This window comes from Ceratotherium simum, chromosome 3 (assembly GCF_057802395.1).
Source record: "Ceratotherium simum simum isolate JZ-2026a chromosome 3, ASM5780239v1, whole genome shotgun sequence".
Lineage (NCBI taxonomy): Eukaryota > Metazoa > Chordata > Mammalia > Perissodactyla > Rhinocerotidae > Ceratotherium > Ceratotherium simum.
Genome location: NC_141902.1, coordinates 68,748,857 through 68,769,904, shown reverse-complemented (window position 1 = coordinate 68,769,904; position 21,048 = coordinate 68,748,857). Strand labels below are relative to the sequence as shown.

The following is a 21,048-nucleotide window of genomic DNA, read 5'->3' as shown; positions in this document are numbered from 1 at the left end:
TAATACCTGGTTCTGAATTAAATATTATTTCCAGTGACAAAGTGTTTAAAATATTTTGTCTGAAATGCCTGGGATTTGTTTTAAGATAAGCTAGCAAAAGATATGTGGGGGTAATACATGAAACAAGATTGACAAAAAGTTGACAATTTTTGAGGTGGGTTTATGGGTATAAAGATCAACTATACTATTCTACCTTAATGTATGTTTCAAATTGTTCACAATAATTTTTTTTTTTTTTTACAGTTTTGTCTGTTACTTTTTCTGATCTTGCTTTCTAAAGGTATATGAAGACCTCCCACCTTCTCTAAAGTCCATATGGACTCCCAACTTTCCTGTGACACATACATCTCTTCCATTATCACCTCTCTGGCTAATTATTTTTTGGGGAAAAAAGTCAGATGCTTCTTATCTGGCTTTGACTAGGTGATGGTGGAAAATACTTTTCAAGGGTGAAGGTAAAAATAATGGACACATCATGAAGCTAACCATGGATGTGAAGGTACATGGTTAATTTACATAGTAATAGCAGAGTAAGTTTAATGTTGACCCAACAGTGATTGGCCCTCAAAAACAAATTCACCTCAGGAGAGCTCACCTGTCTCTGTACATAATCAATAGCCCGGCTAGCAGCATCAGGGTTGGTTCCGTTGTAGGTCTTATACACTTTCTGAATGCTGCGATCAACCTCATTTTCCACCTGAATTAAAACAAAGAATTTAGTCCCTTAAAAATAGTGGTAAAAGTAACATTAGTCAAGGCTCTAGCTAAAATATCTAAATGACATGTGCAAAGTCACCAGACACCTCTGTGAATTTCTTTTAAGAAAAAAATTTTCTCCCTTCCTGCCTCCATGCAGATTCAGGTAAAAATTCAGACATATTATATCACATAGATTAAAAGCATTCAAAGAGAAGATTGTGTGCAAGATGGCAGGCTAAAAATCTACTCAAGAGAGAGAAAGCAGTTGAGCCTTGAGATAAATGCCCTAAATTATAAATGGACTGCCTTCCTTTTCAAATAAGTTTTCAGTGGGTTCAACTTACTCATTTTCCTTTCCTAAAGGAGGTAAAAATAAGACAACTTAAAAAAACCCCACAAAGATACTTTTGGGACAAATAACAACATAATTTCCACTTTATTTATTCGATGTTTAGGCTTGGCCAAACATACAAAAGTAATCAGCAGGTTAAAAAATCAGTCCTTAGAAGTGGCAATTTATGAAAAAGCTGAAGGTTCAACGTATGTGAATGAGGAGATGGGAAATAAACTCTTCATAATATAGTGCTGCCAATTACTAAAGTGGCAAGAAAGTGTCCTTTAATAAAGTGTGCTGTGGGCCAGCCCCATGGCTTAGTGGTTAAGTGCACATGCTGCGCTACTGGCAGCCCAGGTTCGGATCCCGGGCGCGCACCGACGCACCGCCTCTCCAGCCATGCTGAGGCCGCATCCCACATACAGCAACTAGAAGGATGTGCATCTATGACATACAACTATCTACCGGGGCTTCGGGGAAAAAAAAAGGAGGAGGATTGGCAATAGATGTTAGCTCAGAGCTGGTCTTCCTCAGCAAAAAGAGGAGGATTAGCATGGATGTTAGCTCAGGGCTGACCTTCCTCATAAAAAAATAAATAAAATAAAATAAAAAATAAAGTGTGCTGTATCAGATTCTCCTTACCCTTCTAAGAAGATCAGACTTCTTTAGTAATTGTATCAGTGATGTGATGAGACTATAAAATTGATAACCAGATCACAGGTAGGGGTAAAATCCATTGCATTCTTTTTTTGGTATAGTTGCCTGGTACCTTATGTATCCATGGTTTGAATATTAGATTGGTATATCATACATTTGACTTAAAACCGTAAGTTACAATGACAATAATTCTATTAGGCCTTTACCATGGATCTAAAGTTATACACAAATTAGTTAACTTAAAGAAGCCTATTTAGCCTTAAATGGTACTGTAGGTGGAAAGCACAAGCTGGCAAAATAGAAAGGTAAAAGAAAAGAAGAGGAAATGACCAAGAAAGAGAAAACGCGGGCAAGAAAAAAGTGGCTGGCAATAGCTGTCTTGGTGTTCAAGTTGACAGGCCCCCTTGTTCCTCTGGACGGGGTGGAGAAGGTAGGATCACAACTCACAATCATCTTTTTCTGTGTCCATGAAATCCTCAATTTAGTTCTTTTAAAACAGAAATAAGAAAACTTCTATTTCCCTCTCCCATATAGGGAATCTATGGGCAGAGGAAATTTGAACAAACTTCTCAGCTGACCAACTATTCACTTGCAGCTCATTCTGAAGTAATTTAAAGAAAATTAAATACCTACTAGCCAGCCCTGGTGGTCTAGTAATTAAGATTTGGAGCTCTCACCACTGCAGCCTGGATTTGTTTCCCCGGCCAGGGAACCATACCACCTGCCTGTCAGCTGTCACATTTTAGCAGCTGCGCGTTGCTGTGATGCTGAAAGCTATGCCACTGGTATTTCCAATACCAGCAGGGTCACCACGGTAGACAGGTTTCAGCCAAGCTTCCAGACTAGACATACGAGGAAGAAGGACCTGGCCACTTACTTCCAAAAAAAACTGGCCATGAAAACCCTATGAATAGTGGTGAAGCATTGTCTGAAATAGTGCCAGAAGATGTGAGGATGGCACAAAAAGACCAGCAGAGTTCTACTCTGCTGTACACAGGTCGTTAGGAGTCAGAATCGACTCAACAGCACTAACAACAAAAATACTTCCAAACTAGAACAGTAGTAGAACTAACACAATATTAAATGAGACTAGAAGTCTTAATATGTAATTTCTTTTTTTTTTCTTTCAATCAATTCACCAATTTATAACATTTATTATGCCAGGCACCTTCCTATTGGGGGACATTCAAAAATGACAGCCTTGCTCTCAAGGAATTCAGAGTGGGAGGGCCAGATCTTTAGAAGATACATTGTAACAGAGTGCAACAAGGAAAAAACAGCACATTTGCCAAATTTCTGTGAGAAATCCATTTGTCCAGAAATTATGCATGCTTACTGACTTTAAGTTTCTATTATTCTGCCTCAAATGAGGAAAGAGAATTATGATGGGATATTACGACAGCCTCTAATTTAAGCTCCAGAAGGGATTTTTACAAAGGGCTGTAACATCTCCCCCATGTGGAACAGTCACTAGGGATTTTTACAAAGGGCTGTAACATCTCCCCCATGTGGAACAGTCACTAGGGTGTTTCAGGTAAGGCCTTGCCGGCAATCTGCATGAACAAATTAACCACATGAAATAGCCCGGGGTTGGAGGTGGCCCTGGATGAATCAGATTTTAAAATGAATCCTTCCTTCAGCAGAGAGCTGAAATGTAAGGTAGGTGATACCAGAATATTCCCTAGCATGTCTTAGGTAGAGAAGATATGGAACAGTGGAAAAACCTTTCGGCTGATCTCTATCCTTTGGGGTCCAGACATTTATGCCATATAATTAATTTACATATATATATAGCTTTGTCAAAGATAGATATGAAACCAAAGTAGGCCATCTATGATTTTGACAAGGTTCTAAAACTATTCCTAACAAATATTTATGGAATGAAAGGACCTAACCGTGACTCTAAACTGACTTTCACATACTCTCCATCCCAGGAACATCTTTTTTTTTCATTATTATCCCACATGTAAAAAACTAGTGGTAAGTGTGGGGCTGGCCTGGTGGCACAAGCGGTTAAGTGCACGCGCTCCCCTGCGGCGGCCCGGGGTTCACTGGTTCGGATCCTGGGCGCACACCGACGCACTGCTTGGCAAGCCATGCTGTGGTGGCATCCCATATAAAGTGGAGGAAGATGGGCATGGATGTTAGCCCAGGGCCAGTCTTCCTCGGCAAAAAAAAAAGGAGGATTGGCAGATGTTAGCACAGGGCTGATCTCCTCACAAAAAAAAAAAAAAATTAGTGGTAAGTGCAGTTGTACTGAATTTAACAAATGCAGAAGCCTCTCATGGTCAGGAGCAGCTGGTTGGTTAACTGAGCAAGTCCATTAAATCACAGACTTTTAAAAAGTAAACATTTTCATTTAGCTTAAAGCATAGAAATGTATATTGACACCAATCTTAAGATTAAGTCTTTTCCTTGCATAGGATCCACTGATTAGAGCTCTTTACCATTTGTTTTGCACAAATCACATCCTTAATGCACTGACAATGACTTCCAATTTTGGTTTCTTTAAACTACAGACACACTGCAACACAATAAAAGTGTAGAATTCTACTAAACATTAATAAATTTCCCCTAAACATTTATAGCGATCTTACTCATATCTGATTTGATCAAAAATACATTTTAGTGTCTACTTGTGTTTACCAAGTCTCTTCAAATTATTCAATTTTGTTTTCTTTTTCGTGTCTCGTTGTTCATAGATTTAGTCAATATTTAATTAGCTATGTAATTATACCCACAAGTACTTGGGATTACACTTGCATCATGGCCTGACAGGTCTCAGCCCGTCCTGGCTCCTGCCCTACTTTCTCTCACACGCCTTTCCTCTAATAGAATCCATCACATTGAATTCCATCTTTGCATCTGCTTCTCAGAAGACCCCAACTGACAGAGCGCGCAATACATTTATTGTAGGAAAAAAATTATTATAGTAGAAAAATACATAACAACTGAAATAAAAAATCAATTAAGCTTTCAGATTTCCTGAAATCAGAATCCACATTAAACACAGTATTTGATGGGCCGTGGCGTAGCGGTTAAGTGCGTGCGCTCTGCTGCTGGCAGCCCGGGTTCGGATCCCGGGCGCGCACCAACACACCGCTTGTCAGGCTATGCTGTGGCGGCGTCCCACATAAAGTGGAGGAAGATGGGCGTGGATGTTAGCTCAGGGTCAGTCTTCCACAGCAAAAAGAGGAGGACTGGCATGGATGTTAGCTCAGGGCTGATCTTCCTCACACACACAAAAAAACTCAGTTCTCTAGTATGTACTATTTATTAAGCCAGGAAACTGGACTTGAGCTTACTAAATGCATTTTTTTATTGAGGCATAATTGACATATAACATTATACTAGTTTCAGATGTACAACATGACGATTCGATATTTGTATATATTGCAAAGTGATCACCACAGTAAGTGTAGTTAACTTCTGTCACCACACACAGTTACAAATGTTTTGCGTGTGATGAGAATTTTTAAGATCTACTTCCTTAGAAACTTTCAAATATGCATTACAGTATTATTAACTATAGTCCCCATGCTATACATTACATCCCCAGGACGTATTTAATTTATAACTGGAAGTTTGTACCTTCTGACCCCCTTCACCCATTTGACCAGTCCCCACCCCCCACCTCTGGCAACCACCAATCTGTTCTCTGCGTAATTTCTAATTAACTTTAGATTTTTAAAGCAGTAGCTAAACTAAGTAAGGCAAAAGAAAATGTTTACTCTGATAAAATGAATTTGTTCTATTTCATTTGAGAAACTTAAACCACCTTTTAAAACACATGAATTACAGGAGACAACATACCTTTGCTCTGTAAACGTATCCCAAAACCACTACAACAACTTCTGTGACAAAAACCAAGAGTAGGATGATGACAAACTGTAAGGAAACATTGTCAAAAATTAAACACAAATGAAAAAATAGCTCTAAATACTCTCTTGATAAAAAAACAACTATCTGAGGGGCCAGCCCAGTGGCGTAGTGGCTAAGTTCACAGGCTCCTGCTCCGGCGGCCCAGGGTTGGCAGGTTTGGATCTTGGGCACGGACCTACACGCCGCTTATCAAGCCACGCTGTGGCAGGTGTCCCACATATAAAGTAGAGGAAGATGGGCACGGATGTTAGCTTAGGGCCAATCTTCCTCAGCAAAAAGAGGAGGATTGGCAACAGATGTTAGCTCAGGGCTAATCTTCCTCACCAGAAAAACAACAACAACAATCTGAGATAACTGCTAGAAGTTTAAGACAAGTGCTAATTCTGTTCCAACTGTAAGAGCCAAAGAGCCTATGGAGTTTCATGCTCAATTCAAGCAAGTAACACAAATGAAATATCCCCACATATCATGACGACATATGTGGTCAGTGAAGTGCTAACTTACTGTGGCGAGTCCGCAGCGGCTTTCCCGGATTGTGGCGCAGCAGCCAATTAGCCCAATAATGAAAAGCAGGGCTCCTACAGCTATGATCACGACAGCAGGGATGAGAGTGTACACATCTTCAAAGAAGTGGTCATAGTCATCGTAAGTGATGAAGACGTAGGCTCCCACATAGCATAAAATGCCAGCTGCCCCCTGTAGAAAACAAGGTCACAGCACTGGTAAAAGTCTCAAAGCCTTGCTAGTAAAAATGTTCTTAGTAAGTTATCATTTAATGAGATTTCCCATCGCTTTTCAATTTATTTATAGACTTTTTTTCAGTTAAGCTGAAAAGTTTCCTATTACTCAGTGGTAAGAATGTTCCTTGACTAAAGTTGAAAAGTTTTCTAAATTCCACCTACCTTTCAATAATTGATGGTCCAGCTAAGACCAAGAAACCATGAATCCAAAAGTAATACTGATGACAAGAATGAAAACACATACACACCCCAAAAGCTTATTTGTAGCTCAACCACATGTCCATTACAGATCAGTGGGGTGGTAGGGGTACGCCTTTGCTCATCGTAGTTGCCCTCAACAAACAAGAAAATTAGGTACAAGAGACAGAGCCAGGATTTGAACTCAGGCAATCTGACTCTAGAATCTGCATTTTTAACCTCTATCCACACACTTGGGGAAAGAAAATATAATAATAACTAGTAACCATGATACCCATTTCTAAAAAACTTACAGTCCTAGTTGAGACTATGAAATGGTAAAGCCAGAGGGCTCAGTTACTAAGGAACTTTGCAAATCCTTAGATTTATTTATTCTTTAGAATGGTGCTTCTCAAACTTCAACATGAATAGGAATCACCTGAGGCGCTTATTAAACTGCAGACTCTGATTCAGTAAGTCTGGGGTTTGGGGCCTGAGATCCTGCATTTCCAACAAATTCCCAGGTGATGCTGATGCTGCTGGTTCTTGGACTACACTTTGAATAAGAAGGTTTAGAACACCTACAGGAAAAGTGAGTGCAGAAAGTCATGGAACAGATATGGCTTATTTCAGCTGCTGCTCCAGACACCATCCTCCAGCCACAGAGTTTTACATACACTCTCCTCTATCATTGTCAATTTTGCTATCATTGTGTACCAGCTTGATGCTGACAGCCCAGCGCCACTTGCTTTATTTGTGAATGATCAAATGCAGTGTGAGGCTAAGTGTTAAAGCATTTGGTTTAATGAGTTATCATTTGTAGAGCACTTTGAGACTTTCACAGGAAAAGAATTATTTTACCATCCTTTAAAATTTAACACATAAATCATTAATCTTCAAATTAGAAAACAGCCTCCACAACGATACTGGAAATATCATTAACTCCTCTCAACCTGAAGGCTCAGTTCATTTTTTATGTCTATGGGACCCAGTACACTTGGGCATCATCAGTATATTTTCTTACACTAGGCCATTGGAATCATGGTCAGATCCGGAAGAAAAAGACTCCATTTATGTCAAGTTGAGAAAGTAACTTGACTTTTTTAAAAAAATAACATGGACTTTTTCAAAACAGAGGACAACTAGCATAACGGAGGCACTTTCAAAAAACATATTCTTTTTAAACTCTCCTCCTCTGGCTTCCAAGGGGCCCCACCGCTGGTTTTCTTTCTATTTCTCACACTGCTCACACTCTCATTCTCTTCATGGACTCTTCTTTACCAGACTGAAATGTTAGTGATCTCCAGGGTTCCATCTTCGGCCCTATTCTTTTCTTCTTCTGTAGGCTCTCCTTGGGCTGTACTAGCTAGGGCTTCACCAGTCATTGTAGCTCACTACCTAAGCCATTGTCTCAGAACTACACATCCCCATCTGGAATCATAGACACCTCACCCTCAACCTACCTCAAACCCTCTCTGCCTTCCTGCTCACCCCAACTAATCCCTTATATTCCTACCATGGCAAAAGGCACCAGACATCTAATTTTTCTAGTCAAATGCCTGAGAGTTACTCGACTATATTCTTTCTTTGCCCTATGCCTATATCCCACCAATTACCAAACTCCTTCAAGTTTACTTCCAAAACATTACTTGAATACCTTAACTTCTCTTCAACCCCACTACAGTGCTTCTGTCTTAATTTGGGCCTTACCATTGCTCACTCTAAGCCTTACTCGCTGACCCTCTCTGTTCCTTAATAATATGTTCTTTATGTGATCAGTTATTTTTGTTAAAAATACAAACCAGATCAAGGCATTTGCTTGTTTAAAATCAGGATGAGACAAATAAGGCCCCTGATGAACTAAGCTCTTCCTCCTTGCTTTTCAGGTTCAGACCCCATTACTCCTCATACACCCTAAACAACCGAAAACTGTTATATCCAAATGCACATGTATTCTCTCACTTCTTTACTTCGGCTGCTCTTTTTGGAATGCCCTCTCTTCGTCTGCCGAGGAACACCTTATTGCCCACTAAGATGCAGTTTAAACATCACCTCTTCCTTTTGGAAGCCATTCTCGACCATTTCAGGCTGGATTAGGTAGATGCCTTTCGTCCACTCACATATCACCCCCTACATAGCTCTAAAGGAGCATTTATTACAACTGTTGCAATTTAACTACACATGTCTCAGCACGCCTTTAGGGCACGAACCTTGCCCATCTGTCTTTTAGCCCTATATCACCATCCAGCACCTAGAACAGTACTTGGCATAGAGAGCAGCTATCAGTCAAAATTTATTGAGTACACTTGATCTCATTGTTTCCCTTGAAATCGCCCTCCCATCTCTATCATAAGCTTTGGTTTGTATTTGCTTTGTTTCTCTTCACTATTCAAACATGATTTGGCAACTTAAGCCAGCTTACCGAATTCCTGATGGCCATCACATCTGGATTACATTAGTTTATAAATGCTGCACTCATAGCAACCAGGTTTGTTCAAAGGTCCTCAGAGTTCAATGACATACTTACTTTGGGGGCATTTATTATGGGATGAAGGCAGGTACAGAAGAGGGAAAAGAGGAGAAATAGCTTAATAGTTTGGGTGCATTAATTACAGAAGTACGTGGACTACTTAACACTCTTACCAAATACTACTTTTTCTTGACTACATATGTGTGATATACAAACACACACATATAGTATGTACACACATATATTTTGCTAAAGTAAACACCTTCATTCCTCAAACTGAATTAGAAGAAATTCTAAATATGAATCAATCAAATTTTGTCCAGTTTGTCTTTGTCTCTCTATCCTTTGGATTCTCAGCTTTTCTTACTCTAAAAGTCAATATTTGTTTCTTAAAAGGTCTGAATGAAAATGAATTCCATTTTTGGGCTTCTAGTAAATGAAGATTTAGCCTACATAAATTTGAATGAAAACAAGATAAAACTGGAAGATATATATACTCGACAATTAATCTGAAGCACAGGACACTGAAGAACTACTTGCATTTTAAATATAAAACGGGGAGTTTTCAACCTAGAGATTCCTGTGAGACTCATACTTGGTGCTGCCTGGGAATGGGCCAAGTAAAATGCTTCCAGTGCTGCCCCCCTCCAGCCAGCCTGAAGCACTCATCTGAAATTGAGACTGTGAGAAGGCAGAAAAACAAACCAACAGCAGATATAACCAGATATGTAATGAATGCAATGGAAGGCTAGTAGGAGATGCCACTTGTAAAGCTGCCTGTTCTTTTCTAATAGACTCGAGAGCAGTTTCTTTTCCCAGGCTGCAAACCAGTCAACACGCAGTTCACACAGCAGAGTCAAGAACATAACAGAACTCTATTTTGACAACACATAGTGGGAAGCAATTTATTAGTTGCAGGCACCAAAGCAGAAACTGCACTGATTGCTGATATGAAACCATATAAATCAAATTACTCATAAATAGAAGCTGTGTTTTCTAAATTGAAGAAAACTTCAAAATTTTCTCTTTTTAATAACATCTGTATATAGTGCTTAGATCTTAAGTTGTATAATAAAGAAGTTATGAAATGACATCAGTTGCTCCGAAAATATAGAGTAGGTGTCCTAGCAACAGCTGAAGACCTAAAAACAGCAATAAGCAAGTGCTTTAATGACATCCAACCATCAGACATCCAGCCTATCAGAAACACAAAGGTAGAGTCTGTATGGTAAATGGCATGGAGGGTATAAGTAATTCCCAACTAGTATGGGTAGGGACTTTGTAGACAGGCAGATTTTAATATAGGAGCCGCGGCTACTAGAAAGGCTAAAAAGGTGAGCTGGGTTAAATCCTTCTTTTGAAGGGTCATGATGGGATTGGGATCTATCAAAGGATCTGGGCTTTGCCAACAAAGCAGCTGCAGGGCAGGCGTGGGGGGTGGGAGGTGGCAGGAGGTGCAATAGAGGAGGAGATGAAATGTAGAACTTGGAAGCAGCTGAACGGCTTTAGTCACCGCTGAGAAAATCTGAGCCCATAAGGAGGATTTATGCCAGGACAGTACATGAAAAATATTCATCCTTTTTACAAAGAAGTGAAGGGAAATTTAAGGGAAAGGCTGAGAGCTGAAACTATAGAAAGAATAATTTTTTAAAAACCATTCTTCATCTTTTAATAAACTCATGCTCTAAATTAAACCACAGAATTTCAGAACTTTAGGAGAGCCAGTGCTTTTGCACAACACCAAGGTGTTCCTCTAAAAATAAAGCTATCCTGTTATAAAAGTTTAGAAATATGAGCTCCAGAAGTATGATACTTCATTTTATCCTTTTACCCTCCACCATATACACACAAATGTGAAGTCCCTTTTAAAATACGAAATTTCATTCTTACATAAGGTTGCTTTTTCTATAGTTGTGTTTCTGTTTTGTTTTGTTTTTGTACTTTTTGAATCCTCTGTGAAAGAAACAGCTGATGAAATGCTGAAATCCACAATACTATTATTACATTCTTTAATTTTCTAAGGAAGAAGGAATGTGAAGTGAAAGGCGACACCTTAACCGTGGTGAATTTTCTAGGGAAGAAGGAATGTGAAGTGAAAGGTGGCACCTTAACCACGGTGAAATCTACCACTGGAATGTGGCAATATAAAAACCAACAGAGTTGTTACAAGCTACGAGATAAAACAGCTCTGTTGTGAAAGGTGCTTCTGCACGGAAATTCAGAATTGTGAAGGTGGAAGCATCCCACAGAGCATTTGGGTGAAGATAAAGCAAAGAACAGAAGTGATTTTCTTGCAGTGGTACACAGTAGTCATGGATTCACGTGTAAAACTGGCAAGAATCAGGGTAGGATCAAGATGAGGGGACCATCTGATGTCACTCAGCTAAAAGCACAGTGTCTGACAGTTCTTGCCTGCGTAAACTGCTCCTTCAGAGTGATTTTTTCGTCAAAGAATCAACTGGTAAAGCAGAAGTGATTGGGATGTTGGGAGAAAAAATAGTCAAGAAAAGACTGGGCAAAAACCACTGTGTACTCTAGACTGTAAGAAAGCAGATTTCAAAAATGAAGCAGAGAGGGGGAAACACCAGCAAAAATCCAACTTTTGTACATATCTTTTAACGTTATTTCAGAGTTCCCTGTAGAGTCATATTGGTTTTTTTATGTACCTCACTTCTCTCCTGCCAGGAATCCACTGGTAATACTGTACAGTGCCTTTCTGAAAGTTTCCCACAACTCCACCTTCATGCCATTACAAGTGTCTTAAAATCACCTTAAATCTTTTAGCATTCTACTTACCATAATATTCTCTAGTCCACATATGCTTTGTTCTAACTTGGACTTACTCTGATAAAATACTTCATATCATTAAACATAATTACTCCTTCACCAAGTCCAATGCCTTAATATTTCATTTACTTTCTTTTTTTTTTTTTTTTTTTTTTTTTTAAAGATTTTATTTATTTTATTTTTTCCCCCCAAAGCCCCAGTGGATAGTTGCGTGTCGTAGCTGCACATCCTTCTAGTTGCTGTATGTGGGACTCGGCCTCAGGATGAACGGAGAAGCGGTGCCTCGATGCGCACCCGGGATCCGAACCCGGGCCGCCAGCATCGCAGCGCGCGCACTTAACCACCAAGCCACAGGGCCGGCCCTCATTTACTTTCAAGAAAAAAAAAAAGACTGTTCCAAAGATGTCAAATCCTCTTTCAGAAATCAAAGCTACTCTTACCAAGAATTTCTGAAGCTATTACAACAATTATATCATTTCTACCTAACAAACTGGTTAATAAGAAAGGCAAGCAGTATTCCAAGATGTGTGAGGGCACAGAGAGAAGGGACCTCAGGCTGAAGGATAGATTAACACAGAATCATCTTTTTGGAAAGCAATCTGGCAACACATATTGGCCTCAGCGTTTATTCGTCTGTACCTACTAATTCGACTTCTAGGAATCTATCCTTAAGAAAATAAGTCAGATGGAAACAAAGATTTGTACAGAAGCTATGTTCATCAAATTGTTATAACAAAATTATACAAGGAAAAGAAAAAACCCTGGCATCCAGAGGTATATTTCCATTATAGCCCTTAAATGTTTTGTTAAAGTGTAATTTAATAGTATGTTTGTGGTGTGTTAGGGGAAAAACACACATATATCACATACAGATATTTTAAAAACACACCAAAATGTTAGTATTGGTTGACTCTGGGTGGTGGAATTATGATAACATTAGTTTGTTTTTTTGAAATACTTTTTAGTGTCTTCTCAAAAAAGCAAACATATTACTTGCATAATCAGAAAAATAAATATTTAAAATTATATCTGAGGGGCCGGCCTGGTGGCGCAAGCGGTTAAGAGCGCGCGCTCCGCTGCAGCAGCCCAGGGTTCGCCGGTTCGGATTCCGGGCGCGCACAGATGCACTGCTTGTCGAGCCATGCTGTGGCAGCGTCCCATATAAGGTAGAGGAAGATGAGCATGGATGTTAGCTCAGGGCCAGTCTTCCTCAGAAAAAAAAAAAAGAGGAGGATTGGCATCAGATGTTAGCTCAGGGCTGATTTTCCTCACAAAAAAAATAAATAAATAATAAAAATAAAATTATATCTGAAATTGAGAATTTGTTGTTCTCTCACAAATGAATTCCTAGATCTGTTCTTAACTACCAACATAAAATAGGCATCTCTTCAATCCCATATATTGAGGGGATATTTTAGGCACCTCTGCCAATCTCCCCCATTTATCACTTTTCTTGGGTTTGTTTGGCTTTGACTCATCTTTAGACGTTTTCTGATTATCTAACACAATTCTGATTCTTTCAGTACACATTATCTTTTTATTTTTCTTCATAAATATCACTTGTCAAGGAGACAAGAAAGTTAAAAAAAAAAAAAAAGTCCTACTTGGGGGTGTAAAGTTTTGACAATAAGCCACTTTCCCCGGGGCTGGCCCGGTGGCTTAGCGGTTAAGTGCATGTGCTCCGCTACTGGTGGCCCAGGGTTCGGATCCCAGGCGCGCTGACGCACCATTTGTCCAGCCATGCTGAGGCCGCGTCTCACATACAGCAACTAGAAGGATGCGCAGCTATGACATACAACTATCTACTGGGGCTTTGGGGAGAAAAAAGGAAAAAAAAAAAAGGAGGAGGATTGGCAATAGATGTTACCTCAGGACCAGTCTTCCTCAGCAAGAAAAAAAAAAGAGGAGGATTGGCAATAGATGTTAGCTCAGGGCTGATCTTCCTCACAAAAAAAAAAACAAGACATCGGCATGCCAAGACAGGCATACTGAGCGTTTAAAAAAAAAAAAAAAAAAAGCCACTTCTCCCTACATTAGCAACATCACTGTCATTAGTATTGCCACTATTCTTAAAGAAGAAATATTTTAACCCTTTTAAACCGATATGACTCTGATAATATTCCGAAGGTCATGTTCCTCAGTTCTGACCTAGTTTCACTTTTTCTGTATTTGGTTTTTTAATAATTTTTATTTTTTTCCCCCAAAGCCCCAGTAGATAGTTGTATGTCATAGTTGCACATCCTTCTAGTTGCTGTATGTGGGACGCGGCCTCAGCATGGCCAGAGAAGCGGTGCGTCGGTGCGCGCCCGGGATCCGAACCCGGGCCGCCAGCAGCGGAGCGCGCGCACTTAACTGCTGAGCCACGGGGCCGGCCCTGTATTTGGTTTTTTAAAGTCATTGTTTATCCAGCTTAATAAAGTTGTTCTATTTAATACAATGTATACCTACTAATGAAAGACCCAAAAATTCAGGTCACAATAAAATTGGAGATCAACCAATGGCCACCAGCCAAATTACTGTTAACAGTGGAAATTAGCTATTTTCAGATCGCAGGGCTCTAGGAGGCATCTGAGAAGTATGGAATTTAAACATGCATTTTCCTTTGAGACCCTCTGTCCCTATACCCTACTCTAACTGTAAAAAGAGTGAGTTACTACTATAGGAAGCTAAGGTGCTTAACCTTTATAATATTAGAGTTTGTCCATGCTTGGGTTATAGCAGCAACAACATAAAATGTGGCTTTTACTATAGACTCTTTAGTAAATCAAAAACAAATACATAAATGCAAATATTTTTCTCATCTATTGACTCTACCAAACTATTAAGGAGGGGCAGGAAGAGAAGAGGAGATGATAATATTTTTAAAGGAAGACTTGAGACTGTCTGTGAGTATGATTTGGTCGGGTGGGAGGCGTAACTAGAAATTAAATTCAGTGAAGTATTAGATGATTTTGCCTGTCAGTCTGACTCCTCTCCCCATGAGCTGTTAGACAGCAAGGACTATGTCTTTTTGCATTTCTCAGAAGCAAGTAAAGCATAGATATTCCACAAGCTGAGTGAATGATTCCTAGGGTATACTTGTCTGGTGCAAGTATAAATTTTATGGAATAAATTTTCTGCAAAAATCCTAACCTGAATTGAATCTTACAGAATAAAACCCATTAAAATATTTCAAAGCATGATAAATATCCTAAAAACCTATTCTTTAAACTGCAGCTAAAGAGAACTTTCATAAATATGGTCACCTGGCTGATTGCAAGTTCCCAATGCTACAAGTTCTTTCAGTTAATGATTACTCAGAGCCATAAGGCACTTGGTCAGTGGACAGATGACTGCGAATGTAATAAGACTAGAAACATTCATTTTCTTACAAAGAAAGAGGTCTCCTATTATGTACCATGACTTGCTTACTGACAAAGTTAGCTTTTCTTCCAGTGAATCAAAACACAACTATGAAAAAAAAAATCTGTTAGCTGAAGGTGTGTTCCAATGACATATTCTTTGTCAGAGCAGTCATTCAGGATGATAGAAATACAGGAAGTAGAGAAGTAAATTCCAGGATGTTAGACGAAGGTTTCTGTTTAAAAGTATCATATTCCCAACTCAAATGTGTAGGATGTGCTGGAAAATACAAAATACACATATGGAGATTTGTGACAAGAGGTTTTCCTTGAAATACTTGGTTATAAATTTTTATTTTTTAAACAAAAGCATGAAGGTATAGTGAAACTTTCTTTTGGTAATTTGAACATACCACGTATATTCTTGCCTTAGGGGCTATAGGCTGTTCCCTGTCTTAAATGACCCCCTTACTCCTTCAAATCACCCCAAAATCTGCTCCTTCTTATATTTCAGATTAAATTTCACCTCCTTGGAGAAGCCTTCTTTGCCAACCTAAAGCAGCCACTCAATCTATCACATCACCCTGTTTTAATTCTTTGCATAACACATCACTATTTCTTGCTTATTTTTAATTGTCTATCATGCTCCACCAGAAATCAAGTTCTGTAAGAACAGAGATCTTCACTTTTTCACCATTTTATCAATAATATAAGCACAAAGTAGGTGCTTAAATATTTGTGTTATCTTTAACAAAGCAATTTTCCTGAATTATATGTATTTGCAGAGGAAAGTGTGATGTGAAAAATATTTTTTTAAAGATAAGATAAATTTTAAAGGTTATATACGGCTTTCAAATACAATTTGTAGGTATAGGTATTTTATAAGTGAATGATGATCAGTGAAGTTGCCATATTCTGAAGTCATTTTAAAGGCACTTAAAAGGTGTTTGAGGGGCCGGCCCTGTGGCGTAGCCGTTAAGTGCATGCTCTGCTGCTGGCAGCCCGGGTTCGGATCCCAGGTGCGCACAGACGCACCGCTCGTTAGGCCATGCTGTGGCGGCGTCCCACAAAAGTGGAGGCAGATCAGCATGGATGTTAGCTCAGGGCCAGTCTTTCTCAGCAAAAAGAGGAAGATTGGCATGGATGTTAGCTCAGGGCTGATCTTCCTCGCAAAAAAAAAAAAAAAAGGTGTTTGATCTTCTTGTGGCTCTTCCTACTCCATAGGTGTTTTAGTGTTACTATGGCCTCTCACGCTGATGAAAAACAACAGCCTAAGTAGATGTGCCAGACCATAAATTCTACAAGCATGGACAAGCCTTTCTCTTGCAGTCCCTATAATGCCCTAAAACACATAAGAGCAAAATAAATACTAGCCAATTGGTTTTTCTCATAGAGTAGAAAAAGTAAAGGTAATCTGTATAACATGGGACTTGATTAAGTACTCAATTAACTTCCCAGAATAAAAACCTGAAAATTAAAAAGTACTCACATAACTTGTTTTAGATGAGGCCTCCTGAATTCAGTGGGTCATTTGATCTGATTAAGAATCCTGTCTGACTTTGGTACAAAGTGCAGTTTATAGAAGAGGCTAATGACTGTTTCAATAGCCTTCAAAATTTAGTCATGTACCTCAAACATTCCTAACCATCTTCCATAAATTATCATGGGTCTAGCACTAATACAGTTACACTGAAAGCTACGCCACTCCACAAAAAACAGAGATCCAGGGCCAGCCCGGGCGTGCAGTGGTTAAATGCGCGAGCTCTGCTTCGGCGGCCTGGGCTTCGGCCTGGGCTTCGCAGGGCTGGATCCCGGCATGCACCGATGTACCCCTTGTCAAGCCATGCTATGGCGGCGTCCCATATAAAGTAGAGGAAGATGGGCATGGATGTTAGCCCAGGGCCGATCTTCCTCAGCAAAAAAGAGGAGGATTGGCAACAGATGTTAGCTCAGGGCTAATCCTCCTCACACACAAAAAATGGAGATCCAAGTTGTACATCCTCTCACTTGTCAAAAATTATCTTTCAAGCTACAAGACCTAATATTCTGGAATTTGGTGAGGAACTCTCAATTTCCATTACGACAACCTTCAGGAGTTTAGAAACGATTGTTTCCCCTTTTAGTCTGTGCCTTTCCACAGTAACTTTCTTAGATTGCACTGTCCAAAATAATCTAGACCAAGTCAATGTTAACAATTTTGGCTGTCAGATCATTTAGTGCCAAGCCTAAGTATTTCAAGTTCATATCCATTTCTGCATCGTAGCTCACTGAACAAACTGCCAACTGAACCAGGATATCAAGATATTAAAAGGTGTAATTTAAAGATCTTACCAAAGCAATTAAACTTTAACACTTATCAACTGCCATTAACATCTAATAGTGAAGAGCCAGTGCAAGAGAGTTAAAAAAAAACCTTTGCCAAAGTTGCCTGAGAGAATCTAGATAGACTTTTGATACACCTACCCTGGGTAGGAAATGTTTATTCTTCCCCTTAAATATTAGGGCACTAAAAGGAGGGAGGGGCCACTACATAAGAATACACTTCTTAGCACTGAAGAATGCATTACAAACTCCCAGGGAGAACAAGTTAACATCTGTTTTACGTACTTCCTCACAATGACATAATTTTTTAAACTGACAAGTTAAATAATGTAATTTAAATGCTGGTACCGGTTCTAAACAAGGTTAAAAGCTGTAAGTTTTAGAGAAAGTAACTCTAATGTAGCCTAATGAATCCATTCCCCCTTCCAAATCTTTTGATCACACTTGGCTCTAACACCACAGGCTCTCGAGTCTAGGACAACCTGGGTTTGAAAGCAGGCTCTGCCACACCTTGGGTGTGCTACTTAAACTCAGTAAATCTTTATGTCCGCACCTGTAAAATAAGCATAATAGTCCCTGCCAGATGAGGTTATTGTGAGGATACTCCATGTAAGGTGATCAGCACAGTGCCTGGGTGTAATAAGCACTTGAATGTTAGTTATCACTACCAGCATCATCAGATTTCAAGTTTGTCCCTAAACTAATCATTTGGTGAGAGACACATCTAACACCGTTTCTTCATTAGTTGTGTTGCACTAATCCTGCTCTATGCCACAATTTTTTCCCCTTGCATTTCTGCTTAACTTCCTCATCACAGCTCACAAAAGTTTTACTATCCTACTAAACTAGATAAAGGGTGTTTTTACTATACAGTGTGACTTGAGTCTTGGCAATAACCCACTATGAAAAGCGTAACTGAAGTTCAACATAACCTTCTTCACTAAGTACCAATAGTACATATACTTACATAATTTCCAAAGATTCATGAGCAATCACTTAGAATTAACTGATATTTTAGAGTAAATGAAAATTTAATTATTTAAAGAAGATGGCTCCTGTATTTCCAATATTTTGTTTCATTAACAATTCCAGTCCCTGAGCTTGAATTGCCTAGAATTCACCTAATAGTACACAGACTATTCTTCAAAATCAAATAGGTATGCACATAAGAATCACAAGGATCTGTAAAGAGTACAAAGCTAAGTCTTTGCCTAAGTATCTTATTATCTAATAGACTGTTTCTCATTTGGGGATCCCTGAAAATTCTTTTACCTTTTCAAATGGCTTATAACTCAAACTAAAGTATGAGAAGCACTGCTCTAATTGGAAAAGAAGAAATCATGGAAACTCTAACAACACGTGGGTGATTTTGAACAGGTACTATCAGTCAGGACTCTTTCCATCACCCCAAAAATACCCTAAAAGACTCTATGGCAATACCTGCGTGTAGTAAGTGCCTTGTTATGTATAATTATCCTTTTATGCTACGGCAGTCAGGATATGAAAAGTTTCACCCTTTGCTGGGGGGAGGCGGGGTTGTAAGCAGGAAAAGATTCTTTCCAAGTTAGGTACGTGTGTGGAAGAAGCAGTTGAATGGGGACATACAAAAGTATGGGAAATGGCAATGTTCAAGGAGTGTGCTGGGGACTGCGGACAGAGAAGTCTGTCCAGGGCAGCAAGTGTTCAAGAACAGAGCCAGTGCTGAGGAAGGAAAAGTGACTGACGACTTCAGCTGCAATACCAGGAGGAGGCTGAACCTTCTTCTATTGCTGAAGCTTTTGGGAGCTTTGTTTGCTTTTTAAATAAAACCAAGTGATGAGAGAGAAGAAATGTTTAATAAGATTTATCCGGGTGCAAGGTACACATGGACTGGAGGGTGGAGAAAGTGATACGAACAACAAAGGTTATGACAAAAGTCCCTGGTCAGATAAGGACCTGAACTAAGAAGTGGCTATAAACACCCTTTTCTTTGGGGGCGTGTCCAAAAAAACCCCATAAGCCAGCTTTTATTAAAAGTGAACTCACCGCTTTCAAAATCTTGTGACATTTGAATCATATTTAACCAAGGTTTACAATCTCAAGCTACCCACCCCCATGACCAAAGCAAATAGACCGATTTTCTTGGTCAAAGGATTATTTGGCTTCTCAGGCTGCAATCTTTCAGTTTCCTGTGCTGGTAACCAGCCAACCAGCTCTCCATACACAAAGAGCTCTAAGTCAGGATCCCTCGCCCCCCAGTCGGCGGCGTCCCCGCAGACCTGCACCGTTTGCTCCCACGGCTCGGGACGGCCACTGGAGCTGCCGAGGCTCCGGGCCCTGACAAAGAAAGCGGAGCCGGACCCTTCGGGGAATATGCTATTTCGAGGCTGATGCCCTGAAAGAATCTGCAACGAGAGCTCCCCGTCCAGCAGGGCGCTCCAGGGGGAGGGCGGGGGTCGGCCCAGCCTCTCGGCGCGGAGCCACCGGCCGGGCGTCGGGCCCAAGCACCCAGGCCGCCGGAAGCCCCCGAGGGCTTCCCCTCACCGCCCTCCGCGCCCCGCGCCTGCGTCCCGGCCTGGGAGGGACCTCGCGAAGCGGCCTCCGGGGCCGAGCGCTCCCCGCGCCTCCGCCGCAGGGCCCCGTCGACCCCCACCCGGCACCGTGGGCGCCTCAACCGAGGCCTCGCCTGGGCCGCGCCGCCCGCCCCGCTCACCCAGAAGATGAGGTTGAGAAACACCAGCACGGTCTTCGAGGAGGTGATGCCGCACTGGCCCATGGTGCCGGCAGCCGCTGGGGCCCTGCTCGGCGAGCCGGACGCGCTCACCGAGCGAGGCGGCAATGGCGACGGCGCCTCCCCACTGGGAACTGCTCGGCCTGCCCGGCGCTTCCCGCAGCCCCCGGCGCCGTCGCGCAGCCCCGGCCCCAGCAAGCACCTCGCTCTTCCGCGCAGCTGCCGCAGTCCCCCCGGGGCCCCCGCGCCTCTCCCAGGCAACCGAGTCCCGCCCCCGGCGGCTACAGCGAGGCCACGCCTCTTAAAGGAGCCGACGGCTCAGCGCCTCTTTATGGCCTCTGACTGCCCTTGGATGAAGATGGCACATTAGGGAAGTTCCAGAGGACCAAAGCCATTCCCTCCTATTGAGCTACGTTTACTATGCCAACCTCATAGATGATTCAGAGCCCGCAGAACGCTGTCTTTCTACCTAGCCCATTCTCCCCTACAGAGGTCGGAAACGCTAATCTCTTCCACTCCACAGCCAGATTTTTCTGACCAGGTACCACCCAAACACTGTTTGGGAGAAGTGCAGTGAACATCAGCGCATATTTATGGAGAACTTCTTGTGCCAGGCGCTAGGCTAGCTCTCAGAAGAGTCAGCTGGTGATGCTGTTGGCAAGGCGGAGACATGTTTGTATGGGTGCGGGGCTGGGGGCAAAGTAACACATCAAGTCTATTCCAGGGTAGGACATTTTGGACCAAGACTTAGAACGATTACAGAAACATCTTCTTACACTGCAACATTTCACACTTTCCCCCAATCTTGGATTGATCATAGCAATTAACACGCATTGAGAGCTAACCCCGAGCTCTTAACCCCATCACAACCTCAGGCGGAAGGTACTGCGGTTATCAGCTTCACTTTACTGGTGAGGTAATTGAGGCTT

At 41.0% G+C, this 21,048-nt stretch overlaps 1 protein-coding gene across 1 annotated transcript in view; it reads right to left on the bottom strand.

Annotated features, from left to right (window-relative positions):
* TSPAN3 (tetraspanin 3) overlaps positions 1-20,283 on the bottom strand; it is a 29,250-nt gene extending 8,967 nt beyond the window's left edge. The window contains exons 1-4 of the mRNA XM_004421848.2: positions 20,102-20,283; positions 6,077-6,268; positions 5,504-5,578; positions 596-697 (exon numbers count right to left, since the gene is read on the bottom strand). Of these exons, the coding sequence (XP_004421905.1) occupies positions 596-697; positions 5,504-5,578; positions 6,077-6,268; positions 20,102-20,164 (432 nt within the window). The 5' untranslated portion in view covers positions 20,165-20,283. The remainder of the gene's footprint in view (positions 1-595; positions 698-5,503; positions 5,579-6,076; positions 6,269-20,101) is intronic.
* Positions 20,284-21,048: the final 765 nt, after the last annotated feature.